At 41.1% G+C, this 25,117-nt stretch overlaps 2 protein-coding genes across 3 annotated transcripts in view; one reads left to right on the top strand and one right to left on the bottom strand.

The window, feature by feature from the left end:
* The window catches only part of UGT8 (UDP glycosyltransferase 8), a 35,193-nt gene extending 20,562 nt beyond the window's left edge, over positions 1-14,631 (bottom strand). The window contains exon 1 of one of the 2 annotated variants that reach the window (XM_057379497.1): positions 14,613-14,631. The gene's annotated coding sequence lies outside the window, so the exon portion shown is untranslated. Of the gene's footprint in view, positions 1-14,118; positions 14,185-14,612 lie in introns of those variants that run through there. The other variant, XM_057379496.1, reaches the window with a different exon arrangement.
* On the top strand, positions 13,442-16,424 carry LOC130581404 (uncharacterized). The gene is made up of 2 exons (XM_057379498.1): positions 13,442-13,609; positions 13,972-16,424. The coding sequence occupies exons 1-2, from the start codon at positions 13,582-13,584 to the stop codon at positions 14,700-14,702; spliced, it is 759 nt and encodes a 252-aa protein (XP_057235481.1). The 5' UTR covers positions 13,442-13,581; the 3' UTR covers positions 14,703-16,424.
* Positions 16,425-25,117: the final 8,693 nt, after the last annotated feature.

Raw genomic sequence — 25,117 nt, 5'->3', positions numbered from 1 at the left:
GCATAATATTTTCTGGGGTTTTGTTTTTATATAAACTAAGGGGATAGAGAAGATAGAGGGCTTTCTTCTTCCTGAAAGGACATACAAATTCATGCCATGTTTTTCTTTAGTATCAATGCAGATCAGACACATCGGGGTGGAAAGCCAAAAATCAGGCACGAAGACACTACCACTGAATGTGTATTAAGCTTTGAGCTTCCAAAAAYTACACTCGGCTTATGAGATCAAGTGTAATAACAGGAGTTAGCACTGCACACGTGAGCAATTTCCACTGCATGCATTGCAACTTCCACTGAAGCACTTAACAGGTACTTGATTCTGAACCCACTTAAATCAGCCCTTAAACACCCACTTGAACATCAGCTCTACCTACTCTGAAAACCTCACTGCCATCCTAAATGCACAATTCCTGGCATCAGAACACTGATGGCAAAAGGGAAAATATWTTTACACCTGTTTTTGTGATTTAAAATGCTGTATGCAGCAGAGGAAAACAAAGTGACTTAAAAGCATAGAGAGGACATGTCAGAAACTCCTCAGTCACCATCACCCTCCTAGGACAGAGAAATGAGTACAAGCCAAACCAAACAATCTGCTCTTTCCTCGTGCCAAAGCAATCCACGTGGAAGCCTGAGTCTGTTGCAGTGTCCTTTATAAATAAGAACAACAGATAACACTGCTACTCAGCCCTTGTTATCTCCCTATATACATGAGGACAGTCATAAAAACCTCCTACAACAGATTGCTTGGGACTTTTGAAAATTAATGTTACATGGGTTACCAGCGGACAAACAGAGCACCTCATATTTTATATAGCTATTTAGAAATTCCTATACCCCTATACACTTACTGTGCAATAAATATAAGGGGTTTTTTTTAAAATTATATTACTCTGTAATAAGTTTTCTGAAGGATTTCCCTTTCAGGTAGTTGTAGAGAGCAGCTAGGGCTCATTTGAGCTTTTTTTTTTTCCCCAGGCCGAACACCCCCAGCTCCCTTATTTGCTCCTCATAGGATTTATTCTCCAGATCTTTCGCCAGCTTCATTGCCCTCGTCGGAATGTGCTCCAGCACCTCCATCTTTCTTCAAATGACAGMCCCAAAACTGGACACAGCACTCGAGGTGTGCCAAGTACAGAGCGAGAATCACTGCCCTGGCCCATGCTCAGCTATCCTGAACAGGACCCTGCTAGAGGATAGCACTCCTTAGATAAGAGAGGTGATAGAAAACGTAAATAAATCATGGTTTGCCAATGAAACATCCAAGAAAAATGATAACTCAAACTCCAAAAAATCCCTTTATTGACTCCATCTCCCCATGCKAAAAGCATTCCCACGGTATTAAATTACTGCTCCTGTCAACAAGAGTGATATTACAAAACCATGAATGGAGGTGCAGGACTGGGAAACTCAGTTTTGTTTCAGCAGCAGAAATCAAAGGTTRCAGGAGCCTAAGGGCTCCTCATAATCCAGCACTTTGCCACAGTCCAGCTCTATTTCCATCTCCTGATCCGAGGCCTAGAGCACAGCACAGAAGATCCAATCTTTAGCCCTRAGGCATATCTTCTGTGGCTGGGGTGACACAAATGCCACCAAAAGCAATGGGAACTACAGCTGTCCTTCCCTAGGATRTTACAAGTATTTCCCCACTGCTTCCTCTCCTCACACTTACCTGGCAGCCAAGTTGTGAACAGGAATCACTTTGGACATTTTACTCCTTGTSAAAGTATTATAAAAACTAACAGGAAAATCTGGCAATATAAATAAAACCATTTACCAAAYATTATTTTTTATCCTCTTGCAATGTATCAGTGTCAAGAGATGACACAACACACTTCCCTGGCAGTCTGCTCCTTGCGGTATCTCCAGAACTGGTAAAACAATAATTACTTCTCAAAAACCTATTATGCAACTCCCCTTTTCATCAYAAGCACCTTTCACAGGAGCAGGAAGATATATGTACAGGACCTGCCAAGGCATAGGGATATTAAACACACGATGCTATTAGAGAAATGCCGATTAGGTGACATTTTTACTGGGAAAAATTGCATTGACCTTCTATTGAAATTCTGGCAGGAACCTGCAGCCTCATCATTTCATGTCCTGGCCAGACAGAAGCAGGGAGCTCAGGTCTGAATTTAGYAGGAACAAGGGCAATAGGTAACAGCATTCTGTAAGCCAATGAATCAGGAGCATAATTCCCATTTGGCRGACTGGGACTGGGGAATAGGTGGGTGCTCAGTGCCATCAGCAAGGCATCAACACACAGCCACCCAAGCTCGGCTCCAAGCTCTCTCCAGACATTCCTTCACTCCAAGTGCCCTCAGCACTGAGCTTCCCCAGCATGGCAGGTATTTCCACCAGGACAGACATGCCTACTCCAGTGGGAATTTCTGATTCAGCTCATCTCCAAAAGCAGCAAGGAGTGCCCAAGCACAGGAAGCTTTACAAGGTTCAGGAAAATGCCATGGTGGCGCTCAGCTGGAAGCCAGCTAAACCCAACTACAGCTCAGGGGTTCTTCCTACTAACTCCCAGTCACACTCCTGCAGTGAACTCCCAGAACAAATCACTTGCCAAAATAAATACAAACGATCAACGTCCAATGCACCAGCCTTCTGTTTCTGCAATCCGGAAGCCTGAAAAAAGAATTTCTGGTGTCCTGACAGAAAAGAGGAAAGAAAAGCCCAGAGACAGAGAACGAGGCATTTCTCCAGGATATTTAACAATATAAAACCATTCTGTACCTCTATCTTAAGTCCTTCTTCTTAGGATTTGCCTCCATTAAGTAAGACTGTTTCGGCGTCTGAGCTGGCATGCAACATCCTTTTATATTAGAGGGTGAAAAGGAAAATCCAAGTTTGCTAAAATTTAAAAAAAACCAACCCAAAACATAACATAACCCAAAACCAAACAAAACCCAAAAAATTATAACTGAATTGAAGCCATTCCTTTCAGCCAAAAAGCYCTAAAACATGGGTATGCAGAAAAACCAGATGCACAGCAGCTTTATAGTASTGAAACCAACTGCTGATTGCAAACAGATCTCCTATTGGAGCACARCAAGGAAAAGTTAAAAGTCATACCAAGAAGTTAAACATTAAACCTACTCCAAGTGCTACTCATAAAGTTAATGACCTATATGTGGGGGTTTTCAAATGAAAGAGAAAGTCTGAGTTTTAWAGGGTTACAGAAAACCAAGCACACTCYTGACAGTCAGACTGATGGAGAGATRTTTTCAGCAGACCTAAACATTTCTAATTTGTGATTYTTTTTTTCAAAGGAAGTATTTTTCCATTCACCCAAAAGGACCAAGCAGGACCTAGAACAAGAAGTGTGACTACAAAGAAAATAATGACTTTCAGAAGAAAATAATAAGACAGAGGATCCTTCACAAAGCTCTGATACTTGAAAATTGGACAATGTGGAAATACACTGAATGACACTGAAGTAAGTGTAGCACTAGGTGAATTTTTTAGTAATAATTTAAACACTAAGACTTAATGTAATTATATAAACATCAATCTTAAATTATTTTAGATAAATTCCAATTAATAATTTGTGTAACAGTCAWTTACAGTCCTGGAGCACATACCCAAAATTACATTTAGATTTGCTGCCAATCCTTAATAATCTGCTAATCACTGCTAAGAGAACTTTTTGGCATGTTTGGGGTTTTTACACCACTGCCTGCCTACCCGCTGTTTCTGAAACTCATAAATAGCTATTTTCAAGCCCGCAGTTCCATTGTCAATGTTTTCCTCCATCACAGAGAGATCCAGAAGCAGAAGAGGTTCTCARTCACCTCCACCCAGCACACCCTGAATTCAAACTGCTCCCATGTTTACCACTACTCAAAAGATTAAACAGTTCTTAGGCACTTGCATAAAAGGATATAAAAAGTTCTTTTTATTCACTAGAAACACATAACACTCCTGGCTTCTAAAGCAACAAAAGAAATTTTACAGAGCTTGAATTCAGCGATGCAATCTGCTTTTTTAAGTTCTTCCCTTCCTTTCAGCCTTTGTTTAGATTTGCTAAGGTTTGTTGAGTTTACCTGGGCAGTTTGAGTRGGACCTCTGCCGGGAAAGGTGCCCTTCATCCCAAACAGCAGCGCTCTTCTGACAGCAAAGGAGCAATCTCTGAGCTGCTGATCACTCTCACCTTACCCAAAGGGCTCAAATTACTCATTACAATTTCACAGCGACAGCACAGGTTAAAGGAACAGGCTGCCACCTCTGCAAGCCCAAATCCAGGAGCTAATTAGTAATGAAATGACTATGCCCAAGTGGAAAGCTAATATTTAAAAAGGAGAAATGTGAGATTTYCATGTATTTCAGCAAATTTGGTATACTACCAAGACAAACTTCCAGAACTGTGGTAAAATGCAGATTCATTCCCTCATCTTTCTCACAGTATTGTTCCCCTTCCTGTATCACCAAGTCATTACACGAAACTAAGTTATTTTGGAAGAAGAATACAAACTCTGCTCTTGGAGCTGTGAGCTCTCCAAAACTTCACATTAGTGTCTGAACCAATTGGAACAAAAAGGTAGAAAAACGTTTCTTTATTTAAAAAAAAAAAAAAAAAGGTCTATTTAATCAGCAACTGCACTTACATGAAAAGCTGCAGATCTGATGCAGTTTCCACACTGGTAGTGGGACCATGACCAGTTTTCAGTTACATATGGCAACCACCCATGCCAGGCTCCAGAGCCAGCTGCTGTCCTCCCACTAAGGCAAATTTGGCCTCATTTATCCCACTTGTTTGTGTCTCTGTGTGAGGTCAAAAACTGGAACCACAAACAGGGCAGTGTCACCTCAGGAGCCAATCCCACCCTACCATGGCCAACTGCAGCATTCACCCAGATGAACACACCGTGTGTTTATTTCTCTCAAGATCAGATGTACTGTAACTGTGGGAGGAGGTACGTGGWTGAAAGCATAGCAAGAGAAATGCTGAGATAAGTTGAAGAACAACTGGTCACTGAGAGCACTACAAACTGCCTCAKGGAAAAAAACAAAAAACCAACAAAAGCAGCTGCTGACCATGGTTTACTACTGCTCTTAAAAGAAAGAAAACATTAAAACAGGAAAAGAAGTGGCCACTGATCTCAGATTGTCACCTGACATTACCCAATTCACTGACACTMCAGCCCTGCCCCGCCTACTCAAAATCCCATTGACACAAATTCACTCCATGTGCAACTCTGTTTGCTTTAGCTGCTATCAAAAACAGTTTTACAGGTAAAACATGGTACCCAGCCCCAGAGGCTCATGAACACCTCAGTTGTACAAATACWGAGCCAAGCCCTACAACCCAGGCTGCATGACCAAAGGCCCTGAAAGCAAAGCCTTTTATCAAGTCCAAGATAGCCAGGAATGACTAATCAAAAGCACTTGCAGTTTTTAATGCTGAAAGGAAAAGAGAGTATTTCAAGACAACAAAAAGGTTTCACTGAATATAGGATGATTCTATGATAAAAATACATGTACTCAACCCATATCTTACCTGTATCAGCCACACGCACATGGCTGATACTACAGACAAAATATATATACGTACACAAAAACATGCATTGATTCAAAACTGTGGAGGGGTGACCAGAGAAAAGAGAAAGTATCTCCTTTTACACATCCTTCAAGATCTCTAATTTTTCACATTCCCCCAAAACACTTGAAGATTTAATAGCAGTCCACATCAACCTTTTTTTTTTTGCAGAGCACCCAGAAAATGTCAYCTATGCAAGGAAATGCACTGACTAAATTATGTGTGACAGCAAATCTCAGAAGATAATTTTATCATGGATACAGGAAGGTTTTAATCAGTGGCACAACAGGTGACAGGAAAGAAGACCACGATCTTCAAGCTAAAAGTGTAACTTGCCTCCTAACCCCTTTAAATTGGGAATTAATTATTAATTATGTTCTTAACCCATAATACTGGTTGCTGTACTGCACATATTCCACMGGCAATCCAAAATACTACTCCCCAATCCTTTAGGAGCATTAAAGTAAATCAAGGCCACAAGTTGACTTCAGGCARCAAACTGCAGTTTAAGATTAGGAAGCAGTTGGTACTAAGAGACACACGTGCCGAAAAGCAGGCAAAAACCATCTGAAATGCATGAACGTCCAGAGCCTTGGAGAAACAAAYCAGGAAATTATCTGGGAAGAGACTCTGGTAACAGGTACTGTACAACCTTTGGATTTATGTCCCTAAGTTTTTCCTATCGCACATCCTGTTACTAATTGCTCAGGCACAGTGTGTGCCGTGATTGCTGCTGTGTTGCAATGTCTTAGATGAGTGGCACGATTTGGCTTTCAACCACAGGCTCCYTTTTCAATCTAATGAATGAACGAAGAAATTAGGAAGACACGTGTATCAACAAGAGCAGGCTTTTGCATTTACTCTGTACAGTCTCCTGAACAAGTGCATCTTCTATCCAATGACTGAAGCATTTCAATGAGTACAAGAACATCTCATCCACAGACAAAAGAGGAAGATTTATAGGCATTACAATGTCACTGCAATCCTCTGTCAGATTTACTTTGTCAGCAGAGCAAACAGCAAAGGAGCTATTAAGAGGGAGTCAAAAGGATATGCAATTTATGAAACCATTTTTAGTAACAACTTACTATATGTGCAACAGGTTTTATCAAACACTGAAGGGTTTTACCTAAGCTTTTGTACTCAACAATGGTAGAAAAAGGATTTTAGAAATCCTCACTCCACAGGTAGTATGGCAGAAGTGGCACTTCTTCAAAATACAGGTTTTCCAGTTCATACACAAAATATTTTTCATAGGCATGCTAGTAGAGAGRTCTTTCAGAATTTATATGGGAATATTACTGTTATGCAAGGCATTCTCTCTWACTATGTAAGTGGCTGAAAGTTTAACACTCCTGGTAACACTTTGCCACTGGCTTTTGGAAAGGAGTGTTCGGTGAGTCTTTGTGGTTATGGAAAACTGTCCCAAACTTCTGAAAAGAGTGATMATATCCAAAATTATTAAATATTTACAAATATTATCTTTATGACGTGATTATGTTCTAAATCTACTCAGGAYTTCCAAATATATTGATAATAATTGATTTAATCTTCCAGTCAAGTCCCTTATAAACCCAAGCAAGGCCTGCATGCTTTGGGGTTATAATGCTGCAGTACTGATTGTATCAGCCAAAATCTGATTTATCTGAGAATAAAGGATTTAAGTCCAATTAAATGTTTTTATAACGTGAACTAAGTTACAACAGGGCAAAGGCACCTTCCACTCCGCATGACCTACATTCCTTAACACTCTATGTACTAAAACTGAGCAAACAATATGCAGCAAAAAATATATAAACTTTATTGAAGGTCAGTATTGTACGAGTATCCATTTTCCAAGTTCAGCCCAACTAACTGCATGGAAGTGAGCTTCATCAAGATTTTTAAATCTGTGAAACATTAACCTTTGTAGACCTACCAGGTAGGGTAGTCAAAACAAATCAAGACATTCTTGAGGCATTTTAATAACCCAAATAAAAGCAAACAGAGCAAGAACAGCRAGTCCTTTTTGTCCTGTTTTGCACYGGGCTTCTCAAACAGGGCAYTTCAAGATSCCTCTAATTTSTAACWCTTTACCTAGTGAGGATGAGCAAAGCCAAACACTTCCACATTGCTCCAAAACCTGCATGCCTTCTACTGAGGGCAACCTGACTCCGTGTGCCAGCAGCTCGTATTTCTCCGCATTGGCGCTCTCCATTATGCAGCTCTGTTCCTTGTTGCCCATGGTTATCCCACCCCCAGCACCTTGGAAAGACAACTGCTGACTGCACACAGCCAAGAGCCATCTGTTTGCAAGCGTATTCCTGGTGGAAACATTTGTCTGCTTCATCCAGCACAATGTGAGAGCCTTTCCTGACAAATTATGCACCTTCCTTCACAGCTACCGGCAACTCACACAAGACACAAGCAACAACATCCAAGTCCCTGAAGCAGCTCCTGGAGACCTTTCCTGCAAGYAGCCAGACCTGAAAGCAAAAGTTTCTTGACCTGCTGCAGCCATTTTGCACCAGAGAGCATCCAGAAATATTGCTGTGACATGCAGGGCTGGGGGTATTAACAGAGAGAAGCCAACAGGTTACTCCACATTTCCAGGGGACACCAGTGCTGGTGAAGATGTYATTTACCGCCCTGCTCCTGCTGTGTGACCACACTGCCCTGAAGAACTCAGGAACAGAATAACTCACCACAGGATTAAGTGCTGAAAATTAAAGGAAACTTTCTACCTGCAGAGAGCATGAGGCACAAGTGCCACAGCAGCTGGTGGAGACAAAGATGCCTCCACTGAAGGGTCAAAGCTGCCCAGGAAGTCCTTGCTCTCACACTGGCATCAAAAGGCTGAAATAGCGGCTGAATGAAGTACAGAAAAGAAAGGAAAAAAGGAGAAAAAAAGGAGAAAAAAAGGAAAAACCTGACTGATTTACAATACTTTAATTAGTGACTCAATCTCCTTTGATACAATGACCCTCTGAAGAAGGGGCTGGAAGAAATTGCAGAGCATTTGGCTGTGAGCTTAATTTGTTGGTGCCTGTCGTTATGTGCTACCATCACCCAAGCATGAATTCTGCCTCATGAGAAAGCCTCAGGACCTGAAACAACATTAGTTTTAAACTTAAACCCATTTTACTGGGATTTTCTTTTAACTTCAATAATTATTGGGGGGATGCTTTSCTTTTCACTCCAGCTGGCTTCAGCTTGGTACAAGCTCTCCCGGTCACRCCATCACATGACACCCAGAAGCACTCAATGAATTTCTTTGTTCCGTTTCTGACTTCATCCTATAGCAAATAAGCACATTTTAACAGGCCACACAAACACAATCACAAAGGAAACTATCACTAGGTTTGTTTCTGCAGTGGGAAATATAACTTGGGATAGAGTAAAAATACTTGGTTTCATCATGTTTCACTCTTATTCAGCTCAATTAAAATAATTGCAGCAACTCCACACATGCCAAAAACATCCAGCTTATTCAATTTGTTAATTAATAGCTTCTGTTTTTAAATTTACAGGTCAGTGTTGTTTGARTTAAATTGTTGTCTATTGCTTTCAGAGTTGTATTTTGGAGTGCCTGTTTTGAGCTATCTCCTATCAGAATTTGAGCCTAAAATAAGGATAAAAATAGTGTAACAGCTTGCCTATGTAGTCTAATCCTGAGATTCTGATTTTAAAAGAAAGACCCTACATATCACTTACCAGAGCCAGAGAGGACAGAAATCAACTCGAGAATCTTCTAAAAGGTGCAAAATATGCCCTGGTAAGGGTTGGGGCTCTTTTATTTTTTTTTTTTTTGTTGTTGTAGCTGTATAAAAACTTCTAAATACACATAAGCTTCCTGCAGATTTCTAGCACTGGCAGTTGACTGAGATGGAGCATAATTCCAGAAAGGAATGGTCTAAAGACTCGGTTTGTAAATTGTCAGACAGCCTGAGACTTAAGTACAGTCTGTTAATTCACGAATATTAGGGAAATGAGAAAATAAATCCAAAGGTTACAGGGGGTCAAGACAAAGATGGTTCCCATCTCCATGACTACGATTCCCAGAATTATCTGGAYATTAAACCAAAACAAACAAACAATAAACCATCCAGACACACACCAAGTGGTTCTACACATGGATCTACCCACCAAAATGGCACTTTGCAGGTGCCYCCACTTCTGGAAATCAACTAAAAYWTTTTGACCATGAACACTATATAGTAACAAATACCTGATGGCAGCTTAAAACAGAAACAACTTTATAGCCKATAGCTGTAGTTCAGTTATTACATTACTAATCAGTCTAAGGCAAGACTGATTGTCTARTAAGAGTATAGTCTGAGATAAAATGATTTGTAATACTCCAATCTTCAAGTGTACTTTCATGAAAATAAAGCTAATTGATGAACAAGCACAATAATTGCCAAAGTGTCACAAAGCGCAGTAATTAATGTTTATCCTTGAGTGATTAAAGAAACATGACAGCTTTACTACTGTGTTTTACACACTCTGATCTGTTTTTCAACATTCTCAACTTGAAAAAAAAAATCAGATAGTCGTCAACTGTCCTTGGGCAAGTTTCCTCACAAGTCCTCACAAGATTTACACCAAAACTTCCATTAACTTTTAGCCCCACAAGTCATGGATGCCCCAAGCACTAGAGTGGCCTATCCAGACATGTTACTGAAATACACATGGAATTTTCCACTTTGCACTGCTGAGAAGCAAAATGAGGGAGGACAAAATGTCACACAAGCATTTGAAGCTCGATCACTTATGGTAAAGTTTTGTGCCTAAGGACCAAGCACCATACGGATCACCACAGCCCCCATCCAATTTGAAGTTATTTGACTAAAGCCAAACGAATGGGGTGCTTTACTGCCAAGAACACCAGTTCATGAAACACACATTTTGAAAAGAATTGCAAACACGTTCCAAAAATTCAACATATATAACTGCATTTTTATCTAAAATCCTGGATATCTAAATGTAATGTTTGAAGGTTTTGTTACACCTATGCACTCCATCTTCAGGTATAACAAATAAATAACTTTTTCCAGACTGGTGGTGAAAATAATTTCTCTAATGGACTATAGTCTTGAATTAAGAAACCTGCAAGGTCCTCCARCTATTACATTCACACTGTAACCTCCATCTAAACACACTGAAACACAGTTTTAATTTCTAAATTTTTTTAAAGCAGGCTGTTTCTGCAGGGCATCAAGGCTCTTTTCCAGCTCAGCTCAGAATCTGACTCAAGACTTCCCATTAACTCTCCCTTCAGTTACTGAGTAAGAAGGGAAAATAGTCTTAAGTTGCTTATTTTTTTGTGAAGCTGAACCATCCATTCATAAGAGGAAAGAACAGCATGGAGCAAAGAAGAAAGCTATGCTTGTTTCCCTATACAAATAAAATTATGGGCATGACAACTGTGCTGATTAAGAGAAATGGTCATAACAAACCAGTTTATAACCACAGTTTTGGCAACAAACCATTTAAATGGTTATTTCTAACATGGAATATCACACCCTGAGAATTTTAGCATACATACACACATGTGTCATAAAACATCAAAAGTATTTCATCAAAAGGTTCAAGAAATCTTATGTCACAAGGCTTGCAAGTTGCCTCCAAGCATAGCTRTCCTAGGGGAAGGACAGAGAATTCTATTAAATGGTTCTAGTGTRTTTTGCTTCCTGGAAAACAGGGAGAAGAGCCCTCTACAATAYCTATTCACAAACACTTGGAGCTGTATCAGAATGTCAGCTTTCAGCCCAAAGATACTTTCTAAAACAACAATAAGAGGTCAATCCATGCTGAAATTTTTCTGAGGACTAGAATACYGACAAAGGAGATGAATGATGTCAAATGCTTCTCATGTAACAGCATTTCTCAAACACAGTTCTGTTCTCTTCACAAATATGACTTTGTAATAATCAAACAGAAATAAAAATATTTGTTGAAAGTCYAGATCTGAAAAAAAGGTATTTCATTTGCTAAGCATCTCATGAATTTGATCTCACCACCAACCCAATAGGCTTTAATACTGCAGTGGGACTTGTCTTGGAAGTAAAAGAAAAGGACTTCACCAGTAAGGAATAAACCAAAGTAAATTCCTGCACTTTTCTAAAGGGATCAAACTGGCTAAAACAGTGATGTGGACAAAAAGCACTTTAAAGAGCCSGAAGTGGAAAACAGAAAGAAAAGCAGGCACGAGCAATAAAAATAAACCCTCGGCAATTTAAGTCAGGACCAATGTAGTTCATGCTCAAGAAAGTCAATTAGAAAATAATCAGGACAGATGATGTTAAATTTAAAAATATCATTAATTGCAGAACATTTTTGAAGTAGTAGGAAGAGCATTCCAGCRAATCATATCCTCTGTGCAAATGTCAACAGGTACAGAGAAGGCCACACAAAAAGCTCTGGYGGCAAAGCACAACAGCTAGCAGACACTGACCAAGCTGAGACTGCCACCAACCCAATCCACCAAATCGTCACTGCTCCATCGCCACCTACTCAGAGTCACTTCCACTCACACTCGCAAGGAAAGGACTCAGAGCTCAGGTGACATCACCCTGCCCAGAAAAACGATGCAAGATCATTTCAGATGTCCTCTCCTCCAGCCCTGGTTAATCCCATGGGTTTCTCCACCCAAATCCTCCTTTAGAACAACCCAAGTGTTTAGAAGTACCCTAAGAAAATAAAYTCTACTGTTTACAAAACAGTGACATGATTCTCACCTCAGAGTCTCGATATTTAACAGACACATCACAAAACAAATATTGCTTGTGCTCTATAAAGAGCTTCTGTTAACAGGAAATGTGCAAAAAAAATGCCAGACTCATTTCCTTGTATTTCAACTGAAATATTTTCACAACAGCGTGAAATCTGTCTCGAAGCACCAGACTCCAGCGCAAACAGGTTCTTTTGGAAAAGAAAAGCCACTGCAGTATCCAGTGCTCGGCCTGGATCAATGGCTGAAACAAACAAAAAGAAGGAAACGTGAAGCAAAGGTTAATTGCACACTATATAGTGTCGGTGCTTTAAAACTAGCTCAGCTAAAATACCTAAGTGACCTTGTGTGGTAATTGCTTGGAAAATCAGGCAGGCAGCTTCAGATTGGAAACGTTAAATGAGAAAATGTTTGTTACAGAAGTCTAGAAATAAGTGATATCATGTGAATTATTCCCAAAACTAAGGCAGTTGGTCATAACATAAAAAAAAAAAAGTTCGTTTCAAGGTGTTTGCTTTCGGGGAGGAGACCTTCAAGGATGCCTACTACCGGAGTTACTCCTTGCTGGCCACCCCCAGGGAACTCGGATGAGCATGCAAAATGGGCTGCGCAATTCCCAATGATTCCCTTTTGTTCCACGGCCAGGGCTCAAACGAGACAATAGGAGACAAGATGCCACCTGATCTCCGCCTCAACACCGCAACTTCACCGATGCGCCGCCTGAAAAGTTCACGCTTGACCGTTTTCCTCCTTTTTGAGCCCAACCGGGAGGCGCAGCAGCAATTACGCAACGCTGTTCCTTCAGAGGTGGCTAGGATGGAAACTCGGGGAATWTCCAGGGAGGGCAATGCATCCCAGGCGCTCTGGGAGTCATCCCAGGTCTATGATGTCCCTCACACCGCCTCTCCAAGCCGGCAGCCGGCCGGCAACGCAACATGGGGGGCTCTGCGCCCACACACCGCGGTGCTGCCCCCGCCGACACCACCGCGGGCCGGCTGTCGGCGACAGCCCCTCAAGGCGACATCAAGCAGTTAATGGGGACCCGCTGGCACCAGCCAGGATTCGGTGTCCGAAAAGCGGCGCTTCCCGCGTCCCCCCCGCTCCCGCCCTCAGCGCCCCGCGCGCGCCAAGCACCGCGCGCGCCCCTCCCCTCAGGGCTGCGGAGCCGCTGAGGGACCCCGCGGGTGGGCGCCCCCTCAGCCTTCCCGCTCCCTCTTCCCTCAGGGCGCTCAAACTTCCTCAAGGAGCGGYGCCGGCACCTGCCGGGCTTCCCCGCACTCACCGCTGCGGCGCCGAAGGACGGTCAAGCCAGAGCCCGCCYGATGAGTGCCCGCCTGCCGCGCCGCACAGGTACCGTGCGCGCCGCCCCCGGGCCCCTCTTCTCTCCCCGCTCGAGCGCCCCTCACGAAAAGGGCGGGAAGGGACGTGTCCTTCTGGCGCCCCTCAGGACATGGCGCTCCCTCACACCCCCCAGCTCCCTCCTCAGGTCACACCGTCCCCTCGCTCGGAGACACCGCATCGACGCGGCTCCCCTGCGGCTCCTTCTCTCGGCTCTCACTCCACGACACGGTTTTTCCCCTCAGACCCCCGGTTATCATCCCCACTTCCATGACTCTTCCCCTCAGTTCCCTGAGTCTCACCCCGACTGCTACGGCTCTTCCCCTCAACCCCCCGATTCTCACCCCCCTCTTCCATGGCTCTCCCTCCACCAGAGCCTCCACCGCTGGCTCCCCTGCGTTACGGGAGGGAAGCGGGAGACGACAGACTGGAACAAGCAGCGAGGTGGAACGAAAGCCCCCTCCACCTCCCTCCCGGACCCTCTGCCCCGCGCCATAGCCGGGACCGCCATGGGCCCTCACCGCTCTCCCTTCAGGGCCGCTCCTCCGCGTCGCTGCCTCTGGTAAGGAGCCGACGACCGCAGCTCCGCTCGGGGCTCTTGTCCTTCAGCCGGGTCCGCCCGGCCCGGGCTGCGGCGCTGCTGCGGCGCCGGGAGCGCCGGGCCCGCCGGTGCCTCCGCCCGGGCTCTGCTGCACCTGCTGCGGGGCTGGGCTGCCCTGCGAGCAGAGGAGGCTCCCTCGCTCCGTCCTCCCTCAACTTCGCATCACTCCGGGCTGCCCCCGCTCCGCCCCACCGCATGCACCGGCGCTGCCGCTCGTCCCCGGCTCCGGGGAAAGGCTCGGCTGCCCTCCCGCCCCATGCACTGCCCCGCTGCCGCGACGGCGGGCAGCTCCCGGCACAGGGCAGGTCCCCTGTGCCCGCCTCTGGCGGGAGGGACCGGGGCCGCCAACGCCAATCAGCCCCGGCGCGGCTGCTTTTCGGGTCCAACCCCGTGCCACGGGCAGGGACACGTTACCTTAGACCAGGTTACTCCAAGCCTCTTCCAACTGCTTGGCTGGTTAAGTGCCAACTAAACAGTGCAATAATCCCGTCCTCTCTCCCCTGACAGACTTTAAATACAAACGATAAGTGTCGAGTTGGTTTTGTGTGTGTGCGTGGTTTGGGTAGATGTGGATTTGGGTTTGTTTTTTTTCTGTTACTCGCTTATTATCTCATAATAATATATCAAAATATAATAAAACTGTCATGTCATAGGCGACAGACAATAAAGCTCTTTGAAAGAACAAGATTTGCCTCTCACCTCTCACACACTCAAAAATCCAAACTTTTCCTGTTCCTCTTATCTTACACGTTCACTGGAGATTTAGCAATGAGCTTTAAAGGTCAAAGAAGTGTCAGATTGTCTTTTTGATTTGACAAATCGAGTCACTCCATTAATAAAAGTGAAGGTTTAAGTTTCACCAGACAAAACAAAAAAGTTAATGAAATTGGAATGATAGGTTAATGAAATGGCATGATAAGAAAAATGAAYGTCAGCTTTAAATTGATCTTCATTCTAGTCAAAACAGCTTGCAAAAGAAAATGGAATTTTACTTTCATTCAAATTAATCCCATTTATTGGGAAATAATTTTTTTCTTTATTCATTATAGTGCTTTTTAAGAGCTCATCTGTTTCTCCCATATATAACAAATCATTAAAGTTTCTCAAACCCATTTGATGTCCAGTTAACATTAAATCATGTGTTAAGTTTTCATGGGTGATACTGAAATCCTACAAGCTAGTAGTGACTCTTGCCTTAAGGTAAGTATTGAGCTCTAAAAATGAAGTTCCAAAGTTAAATGTAACAAAATCAACTATATTCACACTATTGTATTGAAAAGTTTCATTATTTGTAGGCAAAATTAATTTCAATTTATATTAGGTACCAGTTCCTCTGCATATCCAAATGATCTTTGTGTTCTAGTGGCAGCCTATCTAGTAAATCCAAACCCAACAGAACCATTCCTAAAGCATAATCATGGACATAAGTCTTGATTTGAAGCAGGTGCAGGTTTTTTTCAGCCCGCCCTGGGTTGTGTTGGGATCACCTGCACATTTATCAGTATTGCTTTGGTTTCTTGGGKAGCTGTTTTAAGAAAGCTGTTCTCACTGTGAAAAGTGGAATCAGTGCAGTTACCTGGGGAATTCTATTACCATTGTTTACAAGATCTTAAAAACTAAAGGTTTCTTCATGGAATGTTGTACTGAAAATGTCTCACAGTGGTGGTAGTACTTTAATTACTGTGTGCTATTTAGTACTAACTCAGGGATGAAAGTTACTTCTAAAAGCTTTTGTACTATTCCCCATGAACTCTACMTTTCCTGTCAGCATGTCAGACTTGCTTGATTTTGTCATTGTTCTGCCTTCCCAGTTTCCTATCTTGAGCAGATGAGAATAAGTCAGAAGGTTTTATTGAAAATTAACGTGTTCAGTAGTTAATGACTTTCTCTTAACATCCTACATTTATTGTAATGACATCTTTCCTTGGTGCAAATACTTCAACTYTAGGTATATATACATCATATTGTCCTGTCTTTTCCTGTTATGATAACATGCAATTACAAAATTGATTTTATTTCAAACTCCGGATATGTGTATAATTTTGCATTTAACAATTTTGTATTTCTTTCAAAGTAAATATAAGGTATTCATTATTAGCTAAGCTATTGTTATAATTCTAAGGTGTWTAAGGTATACAGACAAATACTGAATCAGGGATTTTTTGTTCTCCAGTAAATTCCAGAGCCTTACAAAGTAATTTTGTGTTGCCAAAATTTTGAAGTCTTGCAATTTGAAATYGTGACACAGATTCAAATAAAAGAATAACAAAATTTAAAATGCCATAAATATGAAGCATTCTTAATCTTTGTTACAGTTTCACGGAGCTAGTAAACACTTCAGAAGTGGTTTTGAAGAACTTTCTATTGTTGTCCAAAGAGACACCTCATATTATTTTTGAAGWGAGGAATTTAAGTAATTTGCTTTTAAGTTGGACAATGATGTCATTGAAATTATTTTTACTGGTTGAGGAACAAGAAATGCCTCTTGATGCAACATGTTTCTCTGAGGTTGTAGAATGCCTTCATCCAGCAGAATTATGTTAGAACTTCATTCTGTTGGATGAAGGCAACTGTTCCCTGTTGTGTTTTCTTCCTGGCAGAGTTTTTATCATGTTCATAAGAGTCAAGAAATACTACACTGTTAATTCCAGATTTGTGATTTTGCAAATCTGGTTAATCGAACAACAGTGTGTAGGATTTACAGTGAAGATGATGCCCCTTGTGCTCTTCTACTGATTTGCACAGGTCTGCTGACCAAAGAGGAAGGAATTGCTCCAGYAGATTTTTGGATCATGATGATTCACATACACTTCAGTAAATGTTTCTTCCTTAGCCTTGATTGTTTTGTCTATACATGCACATACATCTGTTTTTACTGCCTTCCTTGTGACTCAAATTCCAAGAAAGTGTCAGCTGCTTTTGCTTCCTAATTGATAYACAGTCATAAGTAGCCAAACTAATTTATTTACATAGGGTTTGTTGTTCTTTTGCCTTTYCAATATGCCAGAAGGAATTAATAATCTGAAATGTATAGTCCCCAATTTAACTGCAGTGTTACCAGACACCCAGTGCTTGTAGATGTGCTTGCCACATCTTCAGAATTTGCTCACAAATCCCCATAAAAACAAGAAAATGTACTAACGGATCTGCCTTTGCTGTAGGCAACTGTTGGCCTTATTATCTCACAGAAATGACATTAACACACAGATTAATTCTACCTGTATGGGTGACTCCCATAATTGTGTATTGCAGCTATAAGTGGTGGTGCCCAACAGGAAATAACTGCAGAGTGATCATCCTATGCTTTATGGCTCCATAAGTGTGAAATGATAATCTCTTGTTAACTGATGTATATTTGGGTAGCAGCAAAAAATTTTTCTCCTTGATGAGAAATCTGTGATGCACCTGCAGTTCTTCTTTCAGTGCAGCCTGACGCAGCCTGTTTTATTTCCTGGGGCAACAATTTTAACAAAGGAAGAAGGAATCTTTTATGGACAATTTAAGAGAGATCTCGTCTCTTATTTACTCCTTCTCTGGCAGTACTGTAGCTTTCTGAGGAGTTTTGTTGACCATGGGGTCAGAAATTTGAATCTAGAAAAATGTTTAAACCATAAATCCTACCTCATACCTTGTTGTAGGGGACATTCTGTGGTTAGAGAAGGCTTAGAGAAGGAGCACTTAAAGTGTTTAAGGGGATCAAGCAGCTCTCTTATGAAGAGAGAACGTGGAACTCTTCTGAGGAAAGGCAATAGCTGAGAGAGGATTTGGTCAAGATCTGCAAAACCATGAAGGGGGTGGAGATGACAGCCACACAGCTGCTATTCCCTAGAATCTGTGACTCAAGAAAGGTGACAGTAACTGCAGCAAGTACCTGAGCAGGTTAAAGCCATGAAAGAAAGCTTTTGCTTTCCTTTGTTGCCCCGGAAAGTTAAAAAGACAGGGTGGTTGAGCAAGGTTAGTWAGGGAGTGAACAGCTTTGTGGCTAAGAGTGCTATAAATCAGCTCTGAAGGTGGGGTTTGACCCTGTCACTGTGCAAATACAATAGCTGAGCATTCTGAGTGAGTAATAGGGGAGTTGATTATCACAAAGGGTTATGCTGTCTCTCAAGTTTCTTTTCCCACTGTTATAAAGTGAAGAGTGGTCTAGAAGAACATTTTTGTCCCTTAGCATATTTCTTGTGTTGAGAACTTTAATCTAGAGAGCAGAGAAACTCATTAAGTTGGGGGTGTTTTTGTTAATTTTGCACTGCTTTAAGCAGAATCCTGTACTTGAAAATGTAGACAGAAAAGTAAGGCTCCTCTTGGGAGGTTTTCCTTTTAGGAAGTAGAGATAAAGTGCTTCTACAAAAAGTGTTTGCAAATGTAGTTTTCTATTTCACACGTTTCTAATATCTTAGGCAAATAATGTCATGTATAGCCATCCTCAYCCCTCTTCCAAGAGAAGAACTATGACTTCACCTCTTTAAATTTGAGGAAAACAACATAAACCAGGTACTGGTAGTTTTTGTTCAGTTTAAAATACCAAAAGGTATTCARACTCTGTTACCTGGTAGGAGTTTCTTATTCTTATTAGTTTGTTAGAGAGAAAGAATTACAAAAGGCTGCTACAATAGTTTTATTTTAGAAGGCAAAAAAAAAAAAATCTAAAATACCAAAGCTTGTAGCTAGTACAAATTTTATACCTAGCCCTTGGAAGAGGCTTTTTCAGACTTCACTGACATCTACATATTTTAACAAGTACTGAGTTCAAAATCTGGCTGCAGAGAGAGGAGACYAACAAGATGCCTGATTGTATTTTGTTTTTACACTTCCTTGTAAGTGGCTTCAGGAAGTACTGCTTAGTTTTGCATTTAAAGTTCTACTTAAATTATCCATGACAGTGGACAGCTATGGCTTGTGTTTTTTTTTTCCTGGGTAAGCAGAAAAGGTTAGTTGGTGCACARTAAGTAAGATAATTAATAGTGCCTGGATACTCTATTAAAATGTGATGCCGTTTGACTGAAAGGAAAAAAAGAGCAATMAAACAAATTTATTGCTCCAGCAGTATTGCATTGTATTTGGTTCTTGCACCATTTCTCATTGATAAAAGAGCTCTTGCCACACCTGTTAAGAAAACACCAAATGCCAAAGCTCTGTGCATCTTGTTTGTTCTCCTTAATCCACCTGAGACGCAACAGTAATGAACACAGTGAGCATGTAGCACCTCAAAAAGTCTTCAAAGAAATAGTTTAATGAACTGAGATATAGTTGGTATTCCATACTAACACAATGATAGGGTGTGGTGCAGTGTGTGGATGTTTGATTTTTTATTCTATGAATTATTATAAGAGAGTCTTCATAGCCTTGAATATAGAGTGGAAAAAAACTTGACAAAACAAATTGTTACTAACCTCATTTAAGTGAAGTTCTGCATTTCCTCTGTGTGTCATGCAGTTGGCACCTTTTCTCTTTTTTTATTTATTTTCCCTCCTGTTGTTACACCCTATTGGGCTGAGTATTTTGAAGTCTTTATAGCCAAAGATGACACTAAGTAGTCATCTGGAAACGTTTGTTAAACAGTATTAAGATTCTGCAGAAAAGAAATCAGGTCCTTCCTTCATTAGATGTCTGAACATGTCTTCTGTCTCTTCAGGTGGTACTAAGCTCTACTTGGTAAATGAATCATGTCTGTAACCTGTTGAACTGTTTTCATTTCCCAGAAAACTACTCTGATTTTGAGATGAACTTGATGGGTCTGTAAAATACATTATGGGACTGAGTTCCTGCAGTCTTTGGTTCCATAGTCCCAACACAGGACATCCYTTTCAATCCTGAATTGATGATCAGATGGTTAAAAAAAGTGAGAGATTAAAAATTAGAACAGGGCTCTCCAGCYTTCTTTTTGGTTGTTTGCAAAGGGTACAGGGTAAAGATTTTGAGTTCACACTCCAGTGCCAGGTGACTAATAAAGATATACTTCTCTTCAAAGCTGGGRGAGGTAGGGGACARTGACTTCCAGCAACCAATAAAAAGCAAAATAACCCAACTCTGGTGAATCCAGTCTGCTAAGGAAATAAAGTATGGCCACTGATGTGAGTCCAGAGAGGGGAGAGAATATGGCATTCCAAGTGCCACAAGCATATCACCACTCTGCAGTATTTTGGGAAGCCAGGAACTTCTAGTACTAAACTTAYTGCRCAGCTSTGGGCCCTCTGCAGCAGTGCTGGTYCATCTTGTTGTAACTCTGCTGTTGGGTGTGATGGGGAARCATGCCAAAGTCACTCTTTGTACCGACCACGTGCCAAGTTGTTTCCCAATGATTGGGTAGCCACCACCACATCCTCATGCCAGATCTTCCAAACAAGTTCCTCACTTGTATGTCTGTGTGTTTCATTTTGCAGGCATTATGATAGACTCTGAGAATGTCATACTAAAATCTCTGCCATCCACTGCTTTCGATMTCAGAGGACTTCTCTGTGCTTCAGACAGAGAAGCAGGCTTCCCAGGAAGTCCATTTTTTCCTTCAGTCTGTGCAGTAATAAACAGAATTTCCTTACCCCTGTTTCATCTTTATGCGTTCCTGTATTATGAACTCTTTTCCTTCTTCTGTACTTTTAAGCAGTCCTGATAATAAAAGCATTCTGTCAAGCTGTCCTCTGAATGCAGCAGACACCTTTATTCCTTAGATGTCATTGTTCTGCCCAGATCTAAGAAATGCACCCATACTCTGCAATTCCACCATCCATGTGTGTTTAGGAGACCACAGCCTTTTGCAGCTGAGCCTGTATCTTGTTTTTATAGCTACACCTTTTAGAATATCTGCTGGTTCATTTTACACTGTCCCTTCTGTATAAGCAGCTTTACCATTTCCTACTGATTTACCTGTTTCCATCAGGTACCGTTTCCTACAATGTCAAGTTTTTCCTTCCTGTTGTTTCAACTATTTCATGCTGTCCTTGCWCTTAAGGCAACCAGAAAGCTTGGAGGCCTGAAAGTGTGGAATGAATCATTTAGGGCAGGCAATCTGCTTTGGAAGAAAGAGCAAATTGAAAGTCATTTTCTCTCCAAACTGCTCTTGCTAATTTAGTTTTCAGTGTGGCCTTTCTTCTTCCRTTTTATTTAGAAAATTAACTAAATACCAAGAAAGGATGGGAAAGAAACTTCTAAGAATGTCAGGAACKTATTTCCATTTCTCTGAAAACTAGGGAAAAGAATAGCCTTAACAATTTAGAGATCCAACAAGCTAAAAAAAAGTTTTTAATTCTGTGTGTAGATATTAGAAATCTGTTGGTGTTCCATGTCACAACCCTGATGTCATACTTGTTTCTTTCAAGTCAAAGGTCTCAAAAGAGTAATTATATGTATATTTGTCCAAGTTCTTAATGAGTTTCTTACGTAYTAACTGTTGAACTTTTCATGCATTTAACAATTTTTATGTAATTCTGAACAACATAATGTTAAAATAACAGTATTAAACAGAACAAGGTAAATATTTTTAAACAAGTAGAAAGTTTGTATAGAATAKCAGCGACATGATTTATACAACCTCTAGGAAGTCAGTTTTAAACACCTGCAGACAAAAACCTCTAATGCTTTGTGTTATTGAAAATCTGTTGTCTCCTTTTCAAACAAGCATTTTGTCTTCTTTTATTTTCTAGCAATCTTTTCTTCCTTTCTCCTCCTGGAGGGGAGTTTGCCCTGTATTAGTCTTCTGTTTATTTTCTTTGCATTGTCTTTCCATGAATAGGTTCTCAAATATAGTTGTGTGGATATGGAACTAGCTACTTRTATCCTGTATCCATGGATATCTATGTAGCCCCATCTGTGCTTGTGATCCACCAAGAAAACCAGAATTGSATTGCACTAATATCATTGCAGGCAGATGTGTTGGCCCTAACTTGTGAATCAGGGAGAGGAGAGTCTTTCTCAGKACAGAAATCTTCCATCTATCTGCAGCCTGGTGCTGATACCATCACATAATGATGTGCTTCCTGTGTTTGTTTCCTCATATCAGTGATCTTCTTCTGCAGAACCTTGTCCATTAGTCAGCCTTSGGTGATTTAATTGAAGCTATTGTCTCTTGCTGAGTATATTCATATTAAAGTCCTCCTGGGAATATTGAATAGTACTCTGAATGATTTGCTAAGGGAAACTGGTTCTCATTTCCCATTAAGAGTGTGTTAAATGTATGCAAAGGCATGAAAATATTTGCARTAGTGACCTGTTACACTTTGATTTGAGCCATTATCTTATTATGGTTGTTGTAAAGACTGAACTCCAGCTGATCAGAAGTGTATGTTTAGGGAAGAAAAAATTCTGCCATTTCATGATTAACATCTCCTCCTGCACTGGAGTTTTACCAGCAATTTGGAAGGCTRGTTCTTTTATTGATAAGGCATGGCAAAGCTTGATCCGTTTGAAATTAATGTGACTTTGTCGTTATTTTATTGTGTAGGTTGTTGTAATTTTTTTTATATATTTTCCTATATGTGATTATTAACTGAGACTTAGTAACTGACTATTGAGATTTTTTATTTTGGTGTGCTGTGAATGGAGAAGTGCACCTAAATCCCTTACAGAACTGTRTCATATCTAGATTTGAATATTTGGGAGCCTTAATTAATCTTCCTTCTCTAGAACAAGGGACTGCTGCTTAATGTTGCCCCTGTAGAATTTTTGGAACACAGTTTTGGAGATTGTTACTGGTTAGTTACTCCAGATACACAGACATCCTTGAGCATGGGAATCCTAACACATTACAGGTTGGAAGCTATGTCTGGTGGTGTAATCCCACCCCTGCCCAGATCTGATCATATTTGTTTTGGATGCTTAGGACCTGACCACTTCAATCTGGAACATTGGAGTATCAGGATTCCACAGCCTATTTGGGCAACCTTTTTCAGCATTTGACAGCAATGTTGTTTTTTTAAAGTATTTAGTCAGCTCTTCTGCTGTTGGCCTTCGTGTCCGTTGCCTTTCATACTAATACTGAGCACTTCCAAAAGAGCCTGGCTCTTTTATCCAACCCCACTGGATAACTAAAGACAGCAATGAGTTCTTCCCTCAGCTGTGTCCTGAGATGTGGGACACTAAAGAAGCTATTTACCTGCATTCTTTGCATCTTGGCCAGAGTGTGGATTTTAGATGATAATATGGAAATACCCCTCCACACCTACTGAAATCTTGGCCTCTTTAGTCAATCTGAGTGCTGGGAATTCATGTGGATCACAGACAGTGATTGCCAGAAGGAAAGTGTTCCTGACCACTATTAGGTATTGAAATCTGCTAAGGCTGGAGGGAAGATAGAATTGGTTCATCCTTTTCATTTGTATCTGAAATAGCTGAGAACACACTTGGAAAAGAACTCATTGCTGAGGAGGCAGCTTGACGGATAGAGTAGAGCAAAGAAAAAGACAGGATTACCAAAATTAAGGCATTGGTATTAGCAAAACCAAGATCTAAGTATAGTTAGTGCACATGCAAAGAGCAGCTTGGAATTACTGTGTGGTGGGCAAGTGATCACAGAAATTRCTGTACATGTCTTAATTGGCTCAGGCACTTTCTCTTTTTAACTCCACAAGAATGTGTTTGTGGGCGAGTGAAAAAAATTAATACAAATATTGCAAGAGGGATCATAGAAACCGTGGAGTTTGGTTTTCTAGAGTGGAGACGGGAAGGTTATTGGTAGAAGGGGGAGGAGTCATTTTGCTTTTTCAGCTACTGCTTTGAATAATGAAATATTTATTCCCTGGGAGAAGAACAGCAGAAACAATAGAGCTGTGTTTATAGAAAAATGGTCATTTGTCCAGACTCTGATTTCTGGTTCATCAATACCTCTTTGTGAGAGATACTTCCCTGAAATATSCCTTTGTTTCCAATGGAATGTAACCAGGGGCGTATAGTGCAAGGAGTCTCAGTTGGGCAGGCTTAAACAAACAATAAAACACTGCAAAGACTGAAATTAAAATGTATATATTTGTTCTGTGCCATGTTCTATTCATTACCTGATTAGAGCATGAGACAAAACAACACATCTTGAAGCTTCCAGCTGGCTGAGCTGTGTATCTGTATAGCAATGTTACATGTGTTTTAAAACATAATTTAAAAGGCAGTTGCCAAGCTTTTCTTATGGTTTGTTTAGCGAGGTTCTAAATGGTGGAAATAACCACAAAGCTCTCAGTTCATGGCTGTTCATAAGGACAAACACCAACTTTTTTCTTTTTTTTTCTCAGGCCACTGAGCCCAGTGATCCAGGGTAATGCTTGGAGGGAYTATGACAGGTGGTAAGTGACATGGCTTTAGGTCACTTTGAGTGTAATTCATCTATGTTCTCAAAATGACATCTGCTTGCCCAGAGGGTGCTCTAGTCTATTTTCYTCTCTCCATGCCCCAGTATCCTTTGCTGGAAGCAATTGAGAGCTTGGAATATTTATTACCACGTCATTGTTCGTCACGTCCCTGTTGTGGTGACAGGGTGTGTTAAGACTCCCTTTTTCTGCCGGAGTACCAATAACATGGCCTAGATTGCAAGTTTAATAATACAAGGGTATGTTTTTTGTTTGATTTGTTGTGCTTTTTTCTCTCCATTCTGATGTGTTCACCTTGCCCTGTGCATTGACTGCAGTTGTTTCATTCTCTTGAAAGCACCATCTAGTGGTACAAGCTTATCAAGAAATTTAGGAATAGGTTGAGTTCCTGCTTCAGTGCTCCTTTCTGGGATAAATCTGTCTCTTGTTTTATTTTTACCAAAAATAAGGCTCAAGAGCCAGCTTCTCCTCCAAGTTCACATTTGAAAAACAATTGGCTGCATCCCACCTCTGTGGTGCCCTCGTTTTTTTTGACAAGAGCTTAAATCAAGTGGATGAATGTCCAAGAAGTGCTCAATGTTAAGTATAAGACATGATTGCTGTATTAGATAAACAGGTGGCAGTGCACCATGG

This window comes from Malurus melanocephalus, unplaced genomic scaffold, assembly GCF_030028575.1.
Source record: "Malurus melanocephalus ecotype Western Australia unplaced genomic scaffold, MMel_1.1 scaffold_410, whole genome shotgun sequence".
NCBI lineage: Eukaryota > Metazoa > Chordata > Aves > Passeriformes > Maluridae > Malurus > Malurus melanocephalus.
Note: the sequence above shows the minus strand (reverse complement) of the source record. Positions and strands in the feature narration are given on the sequence as shown.